We start from the raw sequence: 20,956 nt of genomic DNA on the forward strand, positions 1-20,956 counted from the left end.
TTAAATGTGTAGGATTTCAACTTCAAACATTCATTTTATTGAATAATGACCATACATAGTAAGTTTGAATTAGAAACTCGTAAAGCTTCCATTACTCTTTCTGTAACTACTTTGAATTATTTTGTGATCTGTAACAGTAAATATTTTCTTTTCAGTAAAATAATAGTTGAATAGGCAACTTGATTTTAATTTTGTTCAATATTTTTTATGAACTCTAAATCATAATAATCATTACTTTTTTCCAATGACAAACAAAAAATTATTTAAACCAGTGTTTCTCAAAGTGGTCTGTGGACCCACTCTGAGAAAGTTACTACCGGGCTGCTCCAGTTTATTTACTTACTGGCTCCATTGGCCACGGTCTGCTATTTGAGAAACACTGATTTAAACCTTTCACCCAGCATTTTTCAGTATAAATAGTAGTGCGTTCAGTTAATTTAAGTGGCAGGACTGTTCATGCAAAATTAGGTATCTGCAGGTAATCGCGAAGTATGGCTTTATGTTACATAAACAAATCCACAAACTCACTCACTCTTCAAAATATATAGTAGATTTCCAAATATTTTACCTGTCCTTGAGAGTCAAAAAATTTGCTGATGGTATTCTTCAGTTTGTTAAACAGCATTGGATAAAGTGCTGGACTCAATTCCAGACCCACCAGATCTTTAATATTAGTCCGTATCTGAAGTCCCACCTTCTCATGGTTACAGACCATTAGAGTTAATAATCTATCTACGAATTTGCTAACAGGAGTCTCTGCATTTCCCTCGGTGGATACCATAGATATCATGGAGCCCTTACGCTCATTGACTGGGCCCATAGGTGGGCTGTAAGTTGCTAATCCGGCATTGCTACGATGCTGGAGACATACTCCTCCAAGAGCACACAAGAACCCTGTCATGTTGATCCATTCCTGCAGAGAATCGGTGTCAGACAAGTCTATGGAGCCTCCCCCACTAACATGAGACATTCGTCGCCTGACAATTGTCTTGTGAAGACTATCAGTAACCTGGAAAAAGAGTTGTTCAAAATGAGATCTCTCTCAAATGACATTCATTTATGAGATACAGATAAGAAATAGTTTAAGTACAATTCAGTAATGGAATCCAATAAGTTTACAACAATGACAATGAAAAACAAACTACTCAAGTCTCAGAAGAGTTGGTTAATCTTTATATCAAGGGCCAGTAGGTAGGAGAGTGTAAACAAATGCGTCTGAAGGGCTTGTGCCATGGAGCAACTTTCCTAACCAAATTTGTGGAGTTGGGATTTTAGGAAGGTTTTAAGGAACTCTCCATTTTTTAATTTAGTTCAGTGTTTCTCAACCAGTGGTGCATGACTCTCAGTAGGGTCACAAAAGGCTGTTGGAAGAGGACTGAGACACTGACAATTTTATTACAATTTAAGAGGAAGAATATATCACTCCCTCCTCTTTCACATACCTTTATCATTCAAGGTCAAACATTCTCCATCAACCACTTGAAAACAAAACAGACTATGCTGGCTTATATTAGCTACCAATGATACAGTGACTGTGAAAAGAGTTAAAAATGTAAGGGAGACTTGAACATTTTTGACTTCCAAAAAGCTTGAGAAACACTGATTCTGATCATGATTACTGTTTCCAATTATATTGTGTATGCAGTAGGGATGTGAAAGTGTAAGCCTGGGCTCATCAGTTAACAGGCAAGGTTACATGTAGCTCCACCCCACCCCTGTTCTCTATCAGAGACAGCGGCGTGAGGAGGAAGAGAGATGGTTCACGCATAGAGGTGCTTGCCCCCTCCCTATCAAAGGCAGCAGCAAGGCAGGGAGGGAGGGTGAGCAGGTGGGAGCGGATATACACAGGAATCTGCCCACGCATACCGGCTCCTGAAGTGCCTCCTGTCCTGCCCCCTCCCACGCTGCTGCCCCTGTATCAGACAGCGGGGGGGGGAGGGGAAGGCAGGTGGGAACCAGTGCATGCAGGGAGCTGCCTGTACCCCCCACACTACTGCCTCTATCACATTTTTAGCCATTACACGATTACTTAAACACATTTTTACATTCCTAGTCAGTGAAGTGGGGAGAAAAGGTTAAACACTAATATCCTCCAGAGGTAATACCAAGCTCAATGCATTACTGCAGAGTACACAGGAAACACCTCATTAGCTGCTGAATGATTTCAAATTTAAATCATATGAGGGACTGATTGGCAAACTTAAATGGCTTACTTGGAAAATACAAGACTTCTGTCTGCACTTCTGATTACTGAATAGATAGGAAGCTACATAATACCTGCCCATCTTCCATTTTGGTCTTTGGATAGTTGAGGATCAATTTTGTAGCTTGTTCCCACTTTGCATGTGTATCCTCCCATGCCTAAAACACAATACATCAAGCATTTCAGATATGTACCTCTGATAACTTCCTACAACATTAATCATTGCTTTCCACACAAGGCATTTTCAGCTACCAGTAAATAATGTTTTCATTAAGAGAAAAACTTACCTCAGTGTTGCCTGCAGTTGGGTGCTCAATGCGCCTTAATAATGCCATGACTCTTTTTTGAAGAGCTGCTCTCCCTAAGCAAAGAATATAGATGAAAGCTTACGTAAATAAAAAAAAGAACATTCAAAAATAGCCAAAGACGTGTGTACAAGACTTAATCACAAGTATACTTGTACATAAATAAATGTTTTGAGGAAATGATCCTCTTCATTGAGCTACCTGGTCTAGGGGTTCAATTCAGCCTATATCCCTCTACGATACTTGATTTTACTATTATATAAGCCAGGGCTACTCAACATGCAGCCCGCGGCCGTTTGTTTTCGGCTCGAGGCGTGGTCTTGGGTTTACATGGGACTCAACATGCAGCTTGTGGGTGGCATCCTTTGAACATGGCGAGGCATCCTCCAGGTGTGGTGAGCATTGAAAGTCGCAAGCTGACGGGCTGGCTGGAACAGACGGGTACAGGGTGTTGGTGTTTCTAGCCCCCAGGGAGGTGGTGCCGGGAGCACTGGGGCATTGTGGGAAGTGCTTTGTATTCATGCCTGTCAGTGTGAAAGAAGCTATTTGCATGTATATGCAACCACACTTAAATTGCGGTCCTCGCCATGTGCTGTGAGCAGTGCTTTTTTTGTATATATTTAAAAAAAACAAAAAGGTGCCGGTACTCCAAGGGAAAAGTTGTTGAGCTCTGACTGGAGGTGCTGGTACTGCGTCTGGAGGTGCCAATACTGCATACCGGGCAGTACTGTCACAAAAAAAGCACTGGCTGTGAGTATCATTGTGGCCCTAGGGGCTTCCAAAGTAGAGTAGCCCTGATATAAGCTTTGCAAGGAGGAAGTAATCTTCAAATATTTTTTATGTATCAAAGAAAGATTTTTAGTTTTTGTACACATAAAACATCATCAATGCAAACTATGTACCAATTCCATGAAATCACAAGATTGAGGCAGACTAGAGAAGTATTACAGCATTTCAATTATACCAGGACTAGCTTTAACATTCTGAAATATACTTTAAAGAACATAAATACTCAGAGACATAAATATGTTTGATACTTATTGATATCAAAATACTCAAGAGATAAATATGTTTGATACTTTAAAGAACATAAATACTCAGACGCAAATATATTCTTACCTGTTGACATCATATTGCTGACAGAGGCAAACTCCATGAATGTGTTGTAGTTTGGCAAAAAATTATGTACCGAGACTTCATCTACTCCGCACCTGATATCTGCTTCCTCACAGAGATGACGAAAACAGGACATCGCAACAAGAACAGCCTCAATGTCAGGGCTCCACAGAAACATGTACAGAGCAACCTCTAATTTCGTTTGTGCTTGGCGACATATTGGAGTTCCACTGCAGCCTGCTGTACTTTCCTTGGGGAAAAAAATATTTGTATATCTGGTAATATTACCTAACAAGCAACTCTCTCTCCACCCCTTCCATTCCTCCCTCACTGCTGGGGAAGGTAGGGCCAGGGCCGCACCAGCCCCGACCTCTTGGTCCCACCCCTTTCCCAGCAGCCTGAGCTGCACCAGTCCTGGCCGCAGCCAGCCCCAGCCTCTCAACCCCCCCACCCCGACCGTAGCCAGACCCAGGCCTCTCGGCTCTGCCTCCCTCTCTACCCCCCACACAGGCAGCCCTGGCCTCTCTGCTCCCCCCACCAAGGTCACAGCCCTTTAGAGACTAAAGTCCACTCTGGGGGAGAGAGAAGGCAGGACAAGACTGCTGACAGAGGGTCTGTGGGTTGGGATCCAGGGTATTAGGCAGGTCTGGGTTCCCCACCCCTTATCCTTTGCACTACACCTTGCCACACTGAGGAGTGGCCTTTATGGAGTGTGGCTTGTCCCTGATGTAAGGGGCCAGACAGAAGCTGCAGTTGGCCACAGTGGCAGACGCAAACTTGCAGACTGATATCCCTAGAATGGGGACAAGAGATGAGTGTGGTGGGCAGCAACAGAAGACAGTGCTCTGAAGAAGACACTGTCGTCCTGGGAGCGGTGTGGGTCTGGAGCAGCAGCACAGAAAGCACATGGAGCCACCATGGGTGAGATATCTGTCAGAAGAGGGTGCCCTGCTGAGGACAGAGCTAATTCCCAGTGTAACCAGCAGGAGGCGCCACATCAAGTCTCAACCCCATTACAAAGACATTATTTCTTAATGAGCATCATCGGCATGGAAGCAAGTCCTCTGGAATGGTGGCCAAAGCATGAAGGGACATATGAATGTTTAGCATACCTGGTACATAAATACCTTGCAGTGACAGATACAAAAGTGCCATGAGAACACCTATTTTCACTTTCAGGTAACAAATAAAGAAGCGGGTATCAACTTTGTCCCCTTTGCCTGGACTGGTGGGGCTCTGGCATTAGCTTTGACTTACAAAAAGTCAAAGTGTGGATCCTCCCCATCCTTCACCCAATCCCCATCACAATTTTTAAAATACTTGTAAATAATAAAGGTAGTAGCACAAATGTGACTGATTTTGAGGAAAGCAATCAACTTATTTTAAGGCTAAGAAAACAAAATGTTAATTACCATGGAAGAGTTGCCTTTTCCTTTCCTGAGAGAAGACCCCGGAGCACAGCGCATCTCTTCATGGTCAAGAGAAAGTTGACTAGGTCCACCTCCAGACACATCACATCCTACCCCATAAAGGAAGAGAAAATGACAGGAACTCCTATCTGATTGCTATAAAGAAAGGTAAGAAAAATAATCAATCACCCTACTTTTATAAGGGAAAAAAGATGGGTTAAGAGGAGCTACACTTGCAAAAAGAAAACAGCTCTTCTGCCATTCATACAGCACCTTTCACCTTGAAGACTCCCAAATAGCATACAAAAATTACTCATAGCAAGTGCATCTCTCACCTCTGAAACACAGCCACCTCCAGGGAGGATTATAGCACCTGTAAGAGTACACACAGCCACACTACACAGCAGATAGGAAGTGATTACCACATCCAAGTCAAATGCAAATGCATGCAAGATGAAATTTGGCTTTGAGAGTAAGTCAACACCTATAGGTTTTCTAATACTGCTATTTTGTCTGCTCAAGGTGGCAGTAAGTTTATTACACTGCTTGTTAAAGCAATACAGAGGAAAGTATTAAGAGAACTACATTGTACATATTAGAGAGAGGAACAAATGCTGATTTGTAAATGCAGATGAGAAACTGACAAGGGAACCTTGTAAGATCAAATATGTTGCATTAAGGATGACCTGGAAATGTTTCTAGAAACAGTATACATAAGATGCATCTTGATAGACATTCAGAAAAGGCACCTTTCTTCCAGCTCTGGAAGTTGTTACCTATTTTCTCCACATGCGTCCTTCCCTCTGGGTATCTTCATTATTTAGAATGCTTGTAGATCTAGCAGAGAATCACAAAAGCAGATGGGTTTTGCCTTTAAGAGCAATCCTTATAACCAGCTTAATGGATGATCCCTTAGGCAGGAAAGATCTCACGTAACATTCCTAGTAAGTGAACTGGGAAGAAGATACTGCCTCTAGCCCTCGTGTGGAAACACAGCGAGGAAAAACAAATGGAACACTGCAGAAGGCTCCAAAGAACATAAAAATAGTTCATGCCCATCCAAAATGGGCATATTTGGTCCAGAAAAGACAGACCTCTTAAGGCTCCTGGATAGCATTTCCTAAAAGGAGAGAAAATTAGAGCCTAATTCTCAAAAATAGGGACTATGGAATGTCAAAATCATGAGTGGCATTAGTACATCATGCTCCAGGAGCATTTTTTTACACCAGGGAAGTAGAGAAAGATTTCTCTCAATCCTAAAAGATAGATAACCCACTGCTGCTGAACAAGGAAGTGGAAGCTGCTTATTAAAACTGCAAGTGAGAAAGGGAATATTTATTCTATTGTATATTTTACTGTGACATTTCACATTCAATTGGATAAACAGATAATATTATGTGTGAAATGAAGCAGAATTAAAATTGCTCTAAAATACAAGCAGTACTTTTTCCTGCATGATTTTAACTAGTAAGTGAAGTTCATAATTTATTTCTGAATACTGGTGACAGCAGAATTTCTAGAAGGTTTCTCAATCCATCACTAACTTCACACACTCAGAGGCTGGTCTCCCAGTAATCTGAGCACATTATTCTTCTCCTTGCTGGTCACCCTGCAATGAAGCACCACTAATCCTTTCATGATAACTTTTCCAGCTCTATGGCTGACATGACTGAAGTATACACATTTACCCCTGTTGATTCCTGAGAGCAAAGTCCATTTCTCTCCAACAATATTTCTAACAAAAGCAGCTTCTGCTCTCTTGGAATTCACACCTCCAGATCAGCTGCTAGAAGTGGGCCTCATCCTCCTTGATTGGATCCACCTGGTCATCTCCAGCCTGATCCTGGCCTGCATATTTATTCCTGCCTCTGGAAATTTCCACTACATGCATCTGACGAAGTGGGTCTTTGCCCACGAAAGCTTATGCTCCTACACTTCAGTTAGTCTATAAGGTGCCACAGGACTCCTCGTCGCTTATTTCTAACATAAGCGTTCATCACCTTTTCTGAGCAGGAGACGTAAAACTTCACCAGCACCGTATCTCAAAGGCTTCTATTTTTCTGGTCAGCAGCATTAGTTTTCCATGTTTTACATCAGTAAGTTGTCAAGTATCAGAGGGGTAGCCGTGTTAGTCTGAATCTGCAAAAGCGGCGAGGAGTCCTGTGGCACCTTATAGACTAGCTGAAGTGCAGGAGCATAAACTTTCGTGGGCAAAGACCCACTTCGTCAGATGCATGTAGTGGAAATTTCCAGAGGCAGGTATAAATATGCAGGCCAGAATCAGGCTGGAGATGACGAGGTGGATCCAATCAAGGAGGATGAGGCCCACTTCTAGTAGCTGATCTGGAGGTGTGAATTCCAAGAGAGCAGAAGATGCTTTTGTAGTTAGCAAGCCATTCACAGTCTTTGTTTAATCCAGAGTTGATTGTGTCAAACTTGAAGATGAACTGTAGCTCAGCAGTTTTTCTTTGAAGTCTGGTTCTGAAGTTTTTTTGCTGCAGGATGGCTACCTTTAGATCTGCAATTGTGTGTCCAGGAAGATTGACGTGTTCCCCTACAGGTTTTTGTACGTTGCCATTCCTAATATCAGATTTGTGTCCATTGATTCTTTTACGTAGGGACTGTCCAGTTTGGCCAATGTAGATCGCAGTGTGGCATTGTTGGCACATGATGGCATATATTACGTTAGTAGATGTGCAGGAGAATGTACCAGTGACAGTATGGCTGATCTGGTTAGATCCTGTGATGGTGTTGCTGGTGTATATAGACTCAGACTCATATGTGGGCAGAGTTGGCACCGAGGTTTGTTGCAAGGATTGGTTCCTGAGTTCGAGTTATTATGGTGCGATGTGTGGTTGCTGGTGAGAATATGCTTCAGGTTGGCAGGTTGTCTGTGGGAAAGGACTGGCCTACCTCCCAAGGCCTGTGAAAACGAGGGATCATTGTCCAGGATGGGTTGAAGATCACTAATGATGCGTTGGAGAGGTTTTAGCTGAGGACTGTAGGTGATGGCCAGTGGTGTTCTGTTGGTTTCTTTCTTGGGCTTGTCCCGTAGCAGGAGGCTTCTGGGTACAGGTCTGGCTCTGTCAATCTGTCTCCTCACTTCCTCGTGTGGGTATCGTAGTTTACAGAATGCTGGTTGAAGATCTTGTAGGTGTAGGTTTCTGTCTGAGGGGTTGGAGCATATGCGGTTGTACCTCAGTGCTTGGCTGTAAACAATGGATCGTGTGGTGTGTCCGGGATGGAAGCTGGAGGCATGCAGGTAAGTATAGCGGTTGGTAGGCTTTCGGTATAGGGTGGTATTGATGTGATCATCACTTATTTGCACCGTGGTGTCCAGGAAATGGACCTCCCGTGTAGACTGGTCCATGCTGAGGTTGATGGTGGGATGGAAGCTGTTGAAATCATGGTGAAATTCTTCCAGAGTCTCCTTCCCATGGGTCCAGATGATGAAGAGGTCATCGATGTAGCGTAGGTAGAGAAGGGGCGTAAGTGGACGAGAGCTGAGGAAGCCTTGTTCCAGGTCTGCCATAAAAATTTTGGCGTATTGTGGGGCCATGCGGGTGCCCATAGCAGTTCCACTGGTCTGGAGGTATATGTTGTCACCAAATCTGAAATAGTTGTGTGTGAGGATAAATTCACAGAGTTCAGCCACCAGTTGTGCTGTGGCATCATCAGGGATACTGTTCCTGACAGCTTGTACTCCATCTGCATGTGGGATGTTTGTGTAGAGAGCCTCTACATCCATGGTGGCTAATATGGTGTTTTCTGGAAGATCACCTATGCATTGTGGTTTTCTCAGGAAATCCGTAGTGTCACGGAGGTAACTGGGAGTGCTGGTGGCGTAGGGTCTGAGCAGAGAGTCCACATAGCCAGACAGTCCTTCAGTGAGAGTGCCAATGCCCGAGATGATGGGACGTCTGGGATTTCTAGGTTTGTGGATCTTGGGTAATAGATAGAACAACCAGGGTCGGGGCTCTAAGGATGTGTCGATTTGTTCCTGTGCTTGTGTAGGGAGTGTCCTGAGCAGATGGTGCAGTTTCTTAGTGTATTCCTTAGTGGGATCTGAGGAAAGAGGCCTGTAGAATTTGGTATTGGCGAGTTGTCTGGCAGCCTCCTTTAGGTAGTCAGGCCTGTCCATGATGACAACAGCACCTCCTTTGTCAGCCTCTTTGATTATAATGTCAGAGTTGTTCCGGAGGCTGTGGATGGCATTGCGTTCTGCACGACTGAGGTTACCAGGCAAGCAATGCTGTTTTTCCACAATTTCGGCCTGTGCACGTCGGCGGAAGCATTCTATGTAGAGGTCCAGACTGTCATTTCGGCCCTCAGGAGGAGTCCATGTGGAGTTGTTCTTCTTGTGCTGTTGGTGGGAAGGTATCTGTGTGTCAGTGCACTGTTCAGTGTTGTGTTGGAAGTATTCCTTGAGACGGAGACGGCGAAAGTAGGCTTCCAGATCACCGCAGAACTGTATCATGATAAGCTGCGCTCTCAAAATACTGAACTTTTTACCAGACAACTTTCATACATTTCAAGATGCCACGGTTTTCCATGCTTTAAAAAGGGAAGCACCGGGCAAGCATGTTGCCTTTGTTCTGCCATGATAATTCTTAGAAAAAAATAGAGGGTGGTTTCCTGTTGCCTTCCCTCCAGTTTATGGCGGCCGTGGGTTAAATCATGGTTCAACTCTTGCGGCAATCCATGGCATTTCCCACATCACCGGAAATCCATCTGAGGCCACTGACACTTACTGAGGCTTCAGCCAGTCACTGGTCGTACTGCAATTTTGATAGCAGGTAACAATACAGTGTGACCTGACAAACATTTAGAGAATGATAGCTTAGGAGAGAACTATTTGCGACAACTTTGCTAAAGGAGCCATTTCTCAGAACTGTAGCTAGTAAAGATTTTACTTTAAACTCTGCTACCAAGACATGAAGCAATTTTTTTTAAAGATAAGCTTATCTTCAAATTAAAAATTATTCAAACTTAAAAGCCTTGGAAAATGTCATAACGTGTTACATACAGTTCCAGTAAACACCTGAATTAATTTATGCTCTGAATTCTTGATGGCTGGCGATGAGGCGTTGAGGACCAATTGTCTGGAGCAACCAACTTGTTGATATTTTGTTGAGAGGATTTTTTCTCAAAATGTATGTAGTAGAAAATGAAAAAACATACTGTCTTGACTCAGCTACCTCCAAGATGTCACTGTGTTATTTGAGTTAATATAATTTTGTAGGCGATGTCCACAAACTAGAAACATTATCATGTGACTGAACTTTTCCTTTCTTCAGTTTGTGGCCAAATCTGTATTTATACAGGAATTAGAAGAACAGAGAAGCACTGTGGAGCAAGCTCACTAGGGGACAAGGGAAAGGATTTTGGGAAAATGTTTTTTTAAAAAAGTCAAGAATCCTTGACATTTTCTTTGTTCATTGCTTTCTCTTTTTGAGACTGGAAGCTCTGCAGCACAAATACTGTCCTTTCAGGTGTGCTTGGAAAGTTCTGTACATTGTGGGAACATAATATTGGCATCTAGATAAGAGTGGTAATGCAAATTTCAGAGATTGGCATACCATGTAAACTATATATGTTTGTGCGTAATCCAATGTACTTTATATCACCTGGAGTTGTGAACAGCAGAACTTAAACACAAGTCAATCTATTTGCAAAGACTGAGCACTGAAATAAATAAACCCTTAAAATTCACTATAAAAATTACAGACTTGGTGACTTGCAGAAAAGACCTTGTTATATCAAGATATTCAAGTCCCCTTCCCATGCAACTCAAAGATCGACCCCCTCCAGTGAGCCACGAGGGAAAAAGTAACAGTAAGTTGAAAGTTCAAAACTTCAGGCAAGGGGATGAAGCAGCACTTCATTCTCCTGGAAAATAGTGAATGGAGGATGAATCAAGTGTCTAGAGTGCAATGACATTTGGTAGAGGTGACCACAACAAAGATCAAAATCACAGGAAGACCTGGCTATCACAGCGGTTGGAAACCTTTTCAAACCGAAGAGCCGAACTATATCAATATTCAGAGCAAGTGGTCAACAAAGAGCCAGTACAAGAATGCCCTTTCGAATGACTGAATATATACAACTCATAATTACTAATAATTGACATGATGATTAACAATAGCATAAATGAAACATTGTACTTAAGGACTTTATTTAATAGGACTTCTGCTTGCTGCACCTTCTCATACTTTTTTTGAAGTTTACATCGTAACTGGTCAAATTCAGCTTCAGGCACACAGTCTTGAGCACAAATTACCTTTGATGTGATTCAAATGAGAGAAAGCCTGCTCAGACATAGGTGGAGCCAAATGTTGAAAGTAAGACTCAGCTGACATTCTGCATGGTGTTGTATGTGACAGGAAGTTCTTTCCAAGACTGCAGAATCAGATTACCATCGTGCTCCAATTTCTTTGTGTCAGCCCTTTTGTGCAGTTTGTCAATTCTGCACATTGTCAAGTAAGGCATTCTAAATCAGAATTTAGCTTGACGAATTTTTCCACCCTGATATCTGACTCCTTCAAATCTGCTATTTCCATATCACTGACTGAGATGACTGTCAAATCCAGTTCTCGATCAGACGCTTTATGTGCACAAATCAAACTTAGAGAGGACTGTGTTTGCAAAAGTCAACAAAACAAGACAATGCCATCAGGAGCTCAGAAACAAATCCAGCATGCTGCTGCAAATCAAGGCTGTTATTTGGATTCTGTCTCTGATATGAATCATGAAACATTTGTAATCTTTCAAAACGTGCCATTCTGCCCATCTCGATCTCTTTGATTGAGACAGTTTGGACTCAAATCCGAACACTGCCTCCTGCAGAATCAGGACTGTATTTTCTTGCCCTCGTAGGTTAAGGTTCAACACATTCAAATGACCGGTAATGTCGACGAGATAGTAAAACTTGAGCAAAACAGTCACAGTCTGAAAGCTCAATGTGTTTGACCCACTTCATATCCAAAAATGACTTAATCTCATTAATGTAGGCAGCAAAATGAGACAAAATTTTGCCACGAGACAACCAGCAAACATTGTGCATTAGCAGATCAGGATATTCAGAATTGACTCCTTTAGGCAGTGACTGAAATAGATGGCAAATAAGGGCTTGGGCAAGAATCCAATTGACAGTGCAAATGACCAGTCCCATTACATTTCCGAATTCTGTTCCACAAGATTGCGCACAAAGTGCCTCCTGATGCATAATGCAATGAAAGTTCAAAAGTGGGTGGTTCAGCTGTTCTGACAAGATTGAAGAATCCCCTATATTTGCCAACCATTTTAGGTACATCATCCATACAGACAGACACAAGATTATCCAACTGTATTTCTCTTGTTTACAAAGTTGTCCATAGTTTTAAGGATGCTTCTACTCCTTGTTTGATTTTTCATTGGTAATATCTCAATCATTTCTTTGTGCACAGCATTTCCACAAATATATCGCCCCAGAATACACAACTGAATAACGTCACATATATCACTTGCCTTGTCCAAAGCAAAGAAAGAATAAGAAGCTGTACTAAAATTTTGCATTTGTTCCTTGTCAATTTGATGGGCCATTTTCACAGTTCTCTCGTGAACTGATTTTGCCGATAATGTCATGTCTTGAATTTTGTGTAAGTTTTTGTCCTTGTTTTTCAACTTGTCAAGTAGTTCATGTCCAAGTTTTAGCATGCATCTCTTCACATAATGCCTGTCAATGAAAGGCTTCCCCTCAAATAATGCTGTATGAGCCTTTAAAACTTGTGGAGTTTAAGCTCCCACCTTTTTTTGACCATGCCAGCAGGCTATTTTGTTCAGCATTCATTTTTTGCTGCAGCTCCTTGCAGGCTTTTTTTCCGTGGATCACTTCAGGGTATTTTGTAGCAAATACTGCATGTTTTTTTCATTAAATTTGTTGGGGATGTGGGGTGTGTGTGTGTGTGTGTTTTTGTTTATGTTTGAGAACAGTCTCTCACTACAAATGAGATAGGTCTGGATCTCCACACTATCAAGGGCAGTGGCCACCAACCTTTTTCAGCCCGAGATCACTTTTTGAATTTACGGGCAACCAAGGTCTACCTTCAGATAATGTTTAGACTGAGCTCTTCAGAGTGAGAGCTTTCTTTCCCTATGTTTGTGCAGTGCCTACATTGAAGGGGTACCAGTTGTGTTTGGGGTCGCTCAACACTCCTGGAATAACAATAAATAATACTTCCACCAACATCATGTGGTCATATAGCTGCCAAATGTATATTCCGCTCAGTATCTAAAGATTTAGAATGGCAAAGAAGTTTCTGGATACTTTCTCAAGGAGCAGAAGTAGTTACATTTTTCACTGGAGTTCATCAAAGTGGACTAGATGTGTCCTTGGTAAAACTCCATTAAAGTGAATGGAAACATTCCTGATTATTGAGCTGAAGCTGGACCATGGATCATGACCCTGAGCATGGGTATCTGAATTAGGCTCATTAACAGGACTAAATCCCATGCCATAGCAGAATGGAGAAAACAAGAACAATGAAGGAAACAACTGTGGGGAAGCAAAAGTCTTGTATTACTGCTTCTTAGACCTCTCTACCCTTGACATATGTCCTTCTGTGTGCTAGATACTCATTTGACGTTGATAGGACTTCTTAGCATTCAATGGTGGTGTCCAGTCTGGGTGCATTATGCTCCACGTGGGCTGGAGCAGAGGGGAAGTCGCCCAACCAGCTGGAGCTGGGATGTTTCAGCCCTCCAGATGCTGCCTAGAAGATTCCACCACGCAGCCACAACTACTCACCTCTGGTGCTGCTCGGCAAATGAAGAGTTCTGATGTAAAATTTGTTGTGCACAGATGCACATTTCAGAAGGAGCTCAAGATTGACTAATGGAGCCCCTGCGACCGACCAGTAAATCGCTATCTACCTGTTGGTGGCCACGGATCTAGGAATGTGAAGTTTAAATTAATCAACTAATCAAATAGTCAATGGAATTTGCATCCACTATCTGATTAGTCAATATAGGTGCCTCTGCCTTTGAAACATACAAAGAGTCCTGTACATTGTGGGGCTTTTGCACATTTCAAAAGGAAAGAATGCAGGGAGCAGGGGGCCAGCAAGGCACTCACGCAGGGTCGCAGCAGGGTACTGGTGGTACTTCTGCCTCAAATGTAGCCAGAGCGGGGCTCTTGTACATTTCAAAAGCAGGAAGCAAAGGGCCAGCAGGGGACTGCTTGAGTCCCCCACCTGCCCTGTACTCTCCACAGCACTTCCACCTTTGAAATGTAGCAAGAGCCCTGCTCTTTCTATATTTCAATAGCAGAAGTGCCACCAGTTTCCCACTGCACCCCTGTCCAACCCCACGGAGATATTGCTGGGGGAGCCGGCTCCTGGTCCCCCTCCCTTGCTGCCTCTCTCTGATAGAAGTAAGAGAGGGAAGTGACTAGTCGCTTACATCCCTAGACCCATCCACAAATGCATACAAGTCTGCCCACTCCTTCTGAAAATGTCAGTACTCGTCATCTTTCTTTCTCTTTGCCACTTTTACTGTTGGGGCTACAGAGTTCACCATCACGTGTAGTGATGGAAAGATTTTTTGACCAATTAAAGAGAATATGCATGACCCCCAATGAGTGAAGAGGATGGGGGGTTGTTAAAATGAACAGTTATAGATTAAATAGACAAAAAAATACATCTTGACATGAGTAATTACACGTTTTTTAAATTTTGAATTCATTTTTTATTTTAATTTAAAAAGTTGTATGTATTTTGGGAATGATTAAAGAGCCATATTTGGTCCGCACTTAGCCATATTTGGCTCTAGAGCCATAGGTTGCAGACCCCTGTGCTATCACAACTAGAGACTGACTTTCTCTTTGAGTTTCTCAGTGTATGAGACAAGATGGAGATCCCAGTTGCAAGAGTAAGATGTACACAAGCAGCTGTAAGGTGAGATTCCAAAAATGTAAAGAGAAATGAGACTTCAGAGAAAACAGGAATCCCAATTACTAAAAATGTCGTGAGCAATAATTCTTTTGGAATCTCCACTATAAGATGCACTACAATGGGAGTTATGGGGAAGTCCTAGCAGATTCTATAGGATCCAATGAATTTCATCTGAAGTTTCTGCAGCTTAAGAAAAGCAAGGAGTAAACAAATGTGCTGAATATCACTCTTAGCCTGGTGGTTAGGGATATTAGGCTAAAATTGAATGAATTATGACAAATGTCTTCTAATCAGAATTTTTTAAATAATTATTTTTCACACTTTATAAATATTGGAGTTACCCAAGAAACAGACCTGATAGTCAGCAAAAACTAAGAAAGAGAGATGAAAATTGATGTAGTAACAAAGCTAAAAATCAAGATTCAAGTGGCAAACGAGTCAGACACTCTGAAAATCCTCTTGCTCCAATCTAGAGATCCTTGTTTATTTAAGAAACATTGTATATATGAAGTCCAGAATTGAGACAGAATATACTTCAATCATTGATATTTTCAGTTATCTGGAACCGAAGTCAGAGGACACTATTTAACCCCAGATCAGGCTTTCTTTACTACTGAATACATAGCAGGTTTGGTTTTCCATTTAGCTACTGATTTTTTGAGAGGTGATCTTGCAATAGCTTGAGAGAGAGTCTGGACTTGCACTCAAATTGTCAGACTATCAGAAAGAGAAGTAGGACAGAATTTCGGAAGTCATTCTACCATGTCAGAAGAAAAGGTATCTTATAGCATCTAAAGATGTACACATCATCATCTCTTTCTTGTACTGAAGGAAATTACTTACATTTTCATCTATAAAGCAAGAGTGATGAGCAAGTATTTAGTTCCACAGAGAACATATTTTAGACCTTTTGGAAGACATGCAAATTTCCTATGCATGAAAAATCTAAGCAGTTTTAACTAATTATTTAGAAAGACCTAGGAAAATGTAGACTATGCGAGACCACAAAAAACTACACATAGATCTCAAAATTTCTTTCAATCAAAGAAACTACTCACTAAGTAAAAAAGAAACACCTAGTTAGGTTAATAAACTCAACACATTAATGTTAGCATTTACTTACTTTATTTTTCAGAAGAAATTTGTTCCTGCAGATCAGAATCTCACGCAACCATTTGAGGATTTCTGTGCTACTGAGCATCTGATGACCAGTTAGTTTCTTGCAGATACAGAAAAGCATTTGTGAACTGCAACAAAATGAAATTCAGTATTAGCTATATTGCTCAATAGAGATGATACCCATTTATCATTACATGAGGAAATTAGTAGGAATATCATCTATGACATAGTTGTCCAACTTTAAAACAGCGTCTATCTAACACAGAAAGAAGAATGTTTGTAAGTTTGTGTGCTAATAACTTGGACACTATAGGAGCTACTGCAACCAAACTTTGCATGGGATAACCTTTCATACAGGAGAAGTTTTTAAGGTACTTTTGGACCTGAATGGGCCCAAGCTCAAGCTGTAAAAATCAAAAAGTAATCCACTGCGCTGTGCTTCAGGGGCTGCCCAGCCCACCCTAGGTCCCGTGACTGCTGCCTGCGGCTCCCAGCACCATCCAGGACTCACCCCCTCCCACCCACAAGGTTACATAAGCAATCTTCTTTCCCCCCCTCCCCATACCAGCACGCAGTGCACCAACCCCCATGTGCACAATGGCTCGGGCACCCACTCTGCCACCTGCAGGCACCTGAAGCCCTGAGCGTGAGCCGGGGCGCCCCTCCCACGTATAATTTCCCCTCCACCCGGGATCACACACCTCACCCCTCCAGGGATGATGCGGACCTACATTTTAATCCCTATAGAAATAAGGGCAACTTTTCTACCACTGAAAAAAAGATAATGGACTACAGTTCTTCTACATTTTGTTCCTCTGGTTTCCCGAGCAACACCAGGTAACTCCAGCTAGTTTTAAATAAACTGAAACCTCTGTCCCTTTCCACTTCCCAACAGGCCATTTCTTTATTCCCTAGAGGAAATTAAGTGATTTTGGTACTTTTCAGAAGACCTCTGTTTATCACAGAACTGATCCAGCACAGACACTGGCAGTACAAGTTTACCCATGTTGCCCTGATATGCCCCAGCTCTGTTAGGAAGGAACACATCTAGGAGCATTCCTTCAAATCCTTTCAGGACGCCGTTAAAATGGTCAGAGTTCAAATCAGTGTCAGTTTTTATGGCTTTTTTTTTTTTGCCCCTAGCATGACAAACTTTTTATAGCTGTGAGTTCCTTTTACCACTAACCCATGCAGGACAAACAAAAAATTTAAAGGTGAAAGCCTATCCCATTACCAATCCCTTGACTCTCATAATAAAGATTAATCTCTTGATGTGGAGAGAGGTGTTTTCTAAAAACAGAAACTAACTTCCTTTCTACTACAAAAAAACGTGTGTACTGATACACATCCTATGACAAAATATGAAATATTTTAGTTTATTTTCATGATTCACAATTTCAGGTTCATGCAGGGTCACCTTTAATGCCCATTTTTTCCTTTTTTGAGTGTGCTGAAATAGCTTCCCCCCTCTATCAATTGCTACATTAAAATTATAAGAAACTTGAATTTTATTTTAACCAATGAAAATTCTTTATTAAAAAAACCTTTAGGACAAATCAGTTGACCCACACAACAGTGAAATGAACTACCACATAAGGCTAGCTTTAGTTTCAGAAATAATATTAAGTCATTCATAAAGGTGGGTTTGCCAGATTTATCCTGCCTTATCCATTTACAAAAGCTAATTTACCTACCTAATTTCCCAAAATGTTTCTATGGGTGCATCTGGATTCCATAAATCAATGCTCTCTAACTGATGAAGAACTAGCAAGGCCTGAATTCAAAAGAGAATAGTTTTTCATTTAAGAGAAAATAATGTGCATAGTAATACAGCATATACAGCAAGGTATGAACCCAAATATTATTATATTAATGTTTAAAATAGTAAATCTAATGGAAAACGTGTAAATTTTAATAGAAAATCAAAAGTTCAAAATTAAGTCATCAGTCATAATAATCTTAGCTTTTCTTAAGTATTTACAATTATGTATTATTTGCATGTAAATCCACAAAATTAACCAAGGACATGTCAAGTCTTTTAAAAAAGGGAAATTTTGACTTAGAAATTACTTCAATGACCCATCTGGAAAAATGTAATGATACAGGTACAGGAATCCTGCTAGTATAAAATTAGAATAGCAACTACAGAACATCTGTAATTTAAGAATTCTCTGTTAAGAGAGAAGAGACACAATTTCTTTACATTCTTTCAACTAGCAAAAAGTTAATTAAAATAACTCTTATGAGTTATGACCAGAACTGAGAAAGTATTATCAAGTGTATTCCAAAAGTATTCATTTTCCTTTTTAAAATTTTGATCATGGTAACAATCTTTGGGGTTTGTTTTCTTCAATTATTCCAGTGGACAAAGAGATACTTTGGTTTACTCCATATCCAAGACTGTCCCAGCCTAAACTAAATAACATAACTAATGGAAAATCATATCCTGCATCAGTTACAATACTGTAAATCAGGCCAGGGCAAAAACACCCTCTGCAGGCCGACACAGCAGGGAACCTCAGGCAGACTCCCTTGCTTGCCGCACACCACTCAGAAAAGTGACTGCTGAGCCATTTGTTTTTCACAAACTGAGCGGAGGGAATGGTGCTTCACAAGCTGCTCCTGCCCCTAGCATAATCCCATTGGCCAGTTTCTTGCCAATGGGAGTTGCCTGTTTCAAGAACAGGCAGTGCACAAAGCACCAATCCCCACTTCCCTCAGGGTCTTATTCACAGTGCATGTGGCCCTTCAGCCTATGCAGGGGTGGGGCAGGATCCTGAGAAACATACTGGGTTGCTGGCTGGGAGTCTCACTGGTAAGTCTCCCAGCCAGAGCCGGCCTCTGGCACCTGACCCTGTACCCCAATACTCTGCCTCAGATCACAACCCTTTCCTGCCCTTGGTCACAACCCAAACCCCTGCACCCTAGTCCCAACCTAGGTCACCACCTCCTCCCGTCCTAGATCACAACCCAAACCCCTGCACCTCAATCCCATGCCCCATATCACAATCCCCTCCTGCCCTAGGTCACAACCCAAATCCCTGTACTGTAATCCCCTCCCTTCTGAAGGAAAAGTGCAGCCCCTCGACCACTTAAAAAAATTCTTGGAGTGGCCCTCATAAAAAATTACTGCCCACCCCTGCTGTACATTAATAGCATGAGTTTGGTGGAGTTTGCCATCATATTTAAAATTGTCTTAAACATTTTCAGGACAATCAGGGTACTCTTATTTAAAAAAAGACACTACTGTATTCTGAACCAAAACAACATATGCAGAATATTTAAACTATAATATATGGGGTGATTATCATTGATGGAAATGTAGCAAATGCAAACATGCAATTTAGCTACAGGTTGAACCTCTGAAAACAGTACTCTCTGTTCCAGCAATATCCATGGTACGGCAGGACCACAAATGCTCCTGGACCAGAGAGCCAAGGAGCCTAGTGGCAGGAGGGCTAGCAGCTCAGCTGGGGGCAGCAGGGCTGGAGCCCCACAAAAGTGTTGGGGTTAGGCTGAAGAACCCCAGAAGCCTGCTGCAGCGCAAGGCCAGAGAAAGTAGTAGTTTGGCTGCCTGCAGCAGTGCAGAATCAGGGAAATCTGGCCACCTGCAGCAAGATGGGGCCAGGGAATTGCAGCAATGCGGCACCGGGGCTGGGGAACCCCAGATGCCCATGGAAGCCCAGGGCCGGGTGGGGAGGAGCCAATGGCATCAGGGCGGATAGCTTGGCTGGAGAGATAGGGGGACCAGAGGCAGGGGCCAGCTAGTTCAGTGCCAGCATCAGGGGATACCTCCCCTGGTCCAGAAAATTCTCTCATTTAGGACTGGTCAGGTCCGGACCTTGCCTGACCAGGGAGGTACAATCTGTACAAAGGTTCAGTTTAGGAATGTGTACACAGTGAACCGATGAGCCTGGGAGCATTGATTAACCCTCACAGTTACACAGAGGTAGCAGTGCCGGAGGGTGGGGGAATAGATGGGAGCAAGTACAAGCAGGTACAGTCCCCTGCTGCCTCTGATACAGAGGCAGTAGCATGAGGCAAGGAAGGGCAGGCGAAAGTGGGTACATGCAGGAAGTGGATTTAAAAGCCAACACCCAGCAAGCACCGAATCTGTCCCCCGAGTATAAACTTGTAACCGCCAACAATTTCAGTGGTTACATATGTACAAAAATAAATGCATTTTAACATCCTTAATTCACTTTAGCAGTAAAAACACCACCACCTGTGGAGTGCTTTAGATATCCTTTCCTTCAATATTTGAAAGTTTTCCCTCTAGAAGTTTGGAAGATTGAAATCTTAGTGCACCTGGTGGCATATAAGAGCCTCAAATCATAGTAATACAGGATAATTAAATAGGTACAGAGAATCTTTCCTTCTCATCCACCAAAAGAAACTGACATCTCTATTTTCAGTATATTTTAAAACCATTATACTTGTCTACCACAGGGAAAACACATGAATGTATCATACTGAATAGGCAACTTATTCCTTCCATTAGCAGTATGTCATGGAAGGCTTGGATAGCAGAAGTAATTTTGGTGTTTTGCCTGCTGGACTACTCAAGCTCATTTACCTTAAGTGTGAAACACTTAAATTACAGAGCAAGCAGGATGAGAATTTTAACAGCCTTAGAAGTACTTGCCACCAATATGCCCCCTCCTCACTCACTGATTCAGAAACAACAATCATTGGCTTGGTCCCAGATGTAAAATGAATATTTATCTCAACCAGTCAGGAAGAACTGGAGCGGACAGGCAGGCTGTTAGTGGAGGGTATTTTAACAGTGCTCTCTACAATGTAGTGGGAGACCCATAAAACCCCTTCCGAAATTGATTTTGCTTAAGGCCAACTTCTTAGTGAAATGGGAAGAGC

At 42.1% G+C, this 20,956-nt stretch overlaps 1 protein-coding gene across 3 annotated transcripts in view; it reads right to left on the minus strand.

Annotated features, from left to right (window-relative positions):
* The window catches only part of NF1 (neurofibromin 1), a 202,710-nt gene that overhangs the window by 130,074 nt on the left and 51,680 nt on the right, over positions 1-20,956 (minus strand). For all 3 annotated transcript variants that reach the window (XM_075904830.1, XM_075904829.1, XM_075904831.1), the window contains exons 15-21: positions 17,776-17,855; positions 16,086-16,209; positions 5,037-5,189; positions 3,628-3,874; positions 2,491-2,564; positions 2,278-2,361; positions 569-1,009 (exon numbers count right to left, since the gene is read on the minus strand). In XM_075904830.1, coding sequence (XP_075760945.1) covers positions 569-1,009; positions 2,278-2,361; positions 2,491-2,564; positions 3,628-3,874; positions 5,037-5,189; positions 16,086-16,209; positions 17,776-17,855 — 1,203 coding nt within the window. The remainder of the gene's footprint in view (positions 1-568; positions 1,010-2,277; positions 2,362-2,490; positions 2,565-3,627; positions 3,875-5,036; positions 5,190-16,085; positions 16,210-17,775; positions 17,856-20,956) is intronic.

This window comes from Pelodiscus sinensis, chromosome 21, assembly GCF_049634645.1.
Source record: "Pelodiscus sinensis isolate JC-2024 chromosome 21, ASM4963464v1, whole genome shotgun sequence".
NCBI classification, from domain to species: domain Eukaryota; kingdom Metazoa; phylum Chordata; order Testudines; family Trionychidae; genus Pelodiscus; species Pelodiscus sinensis.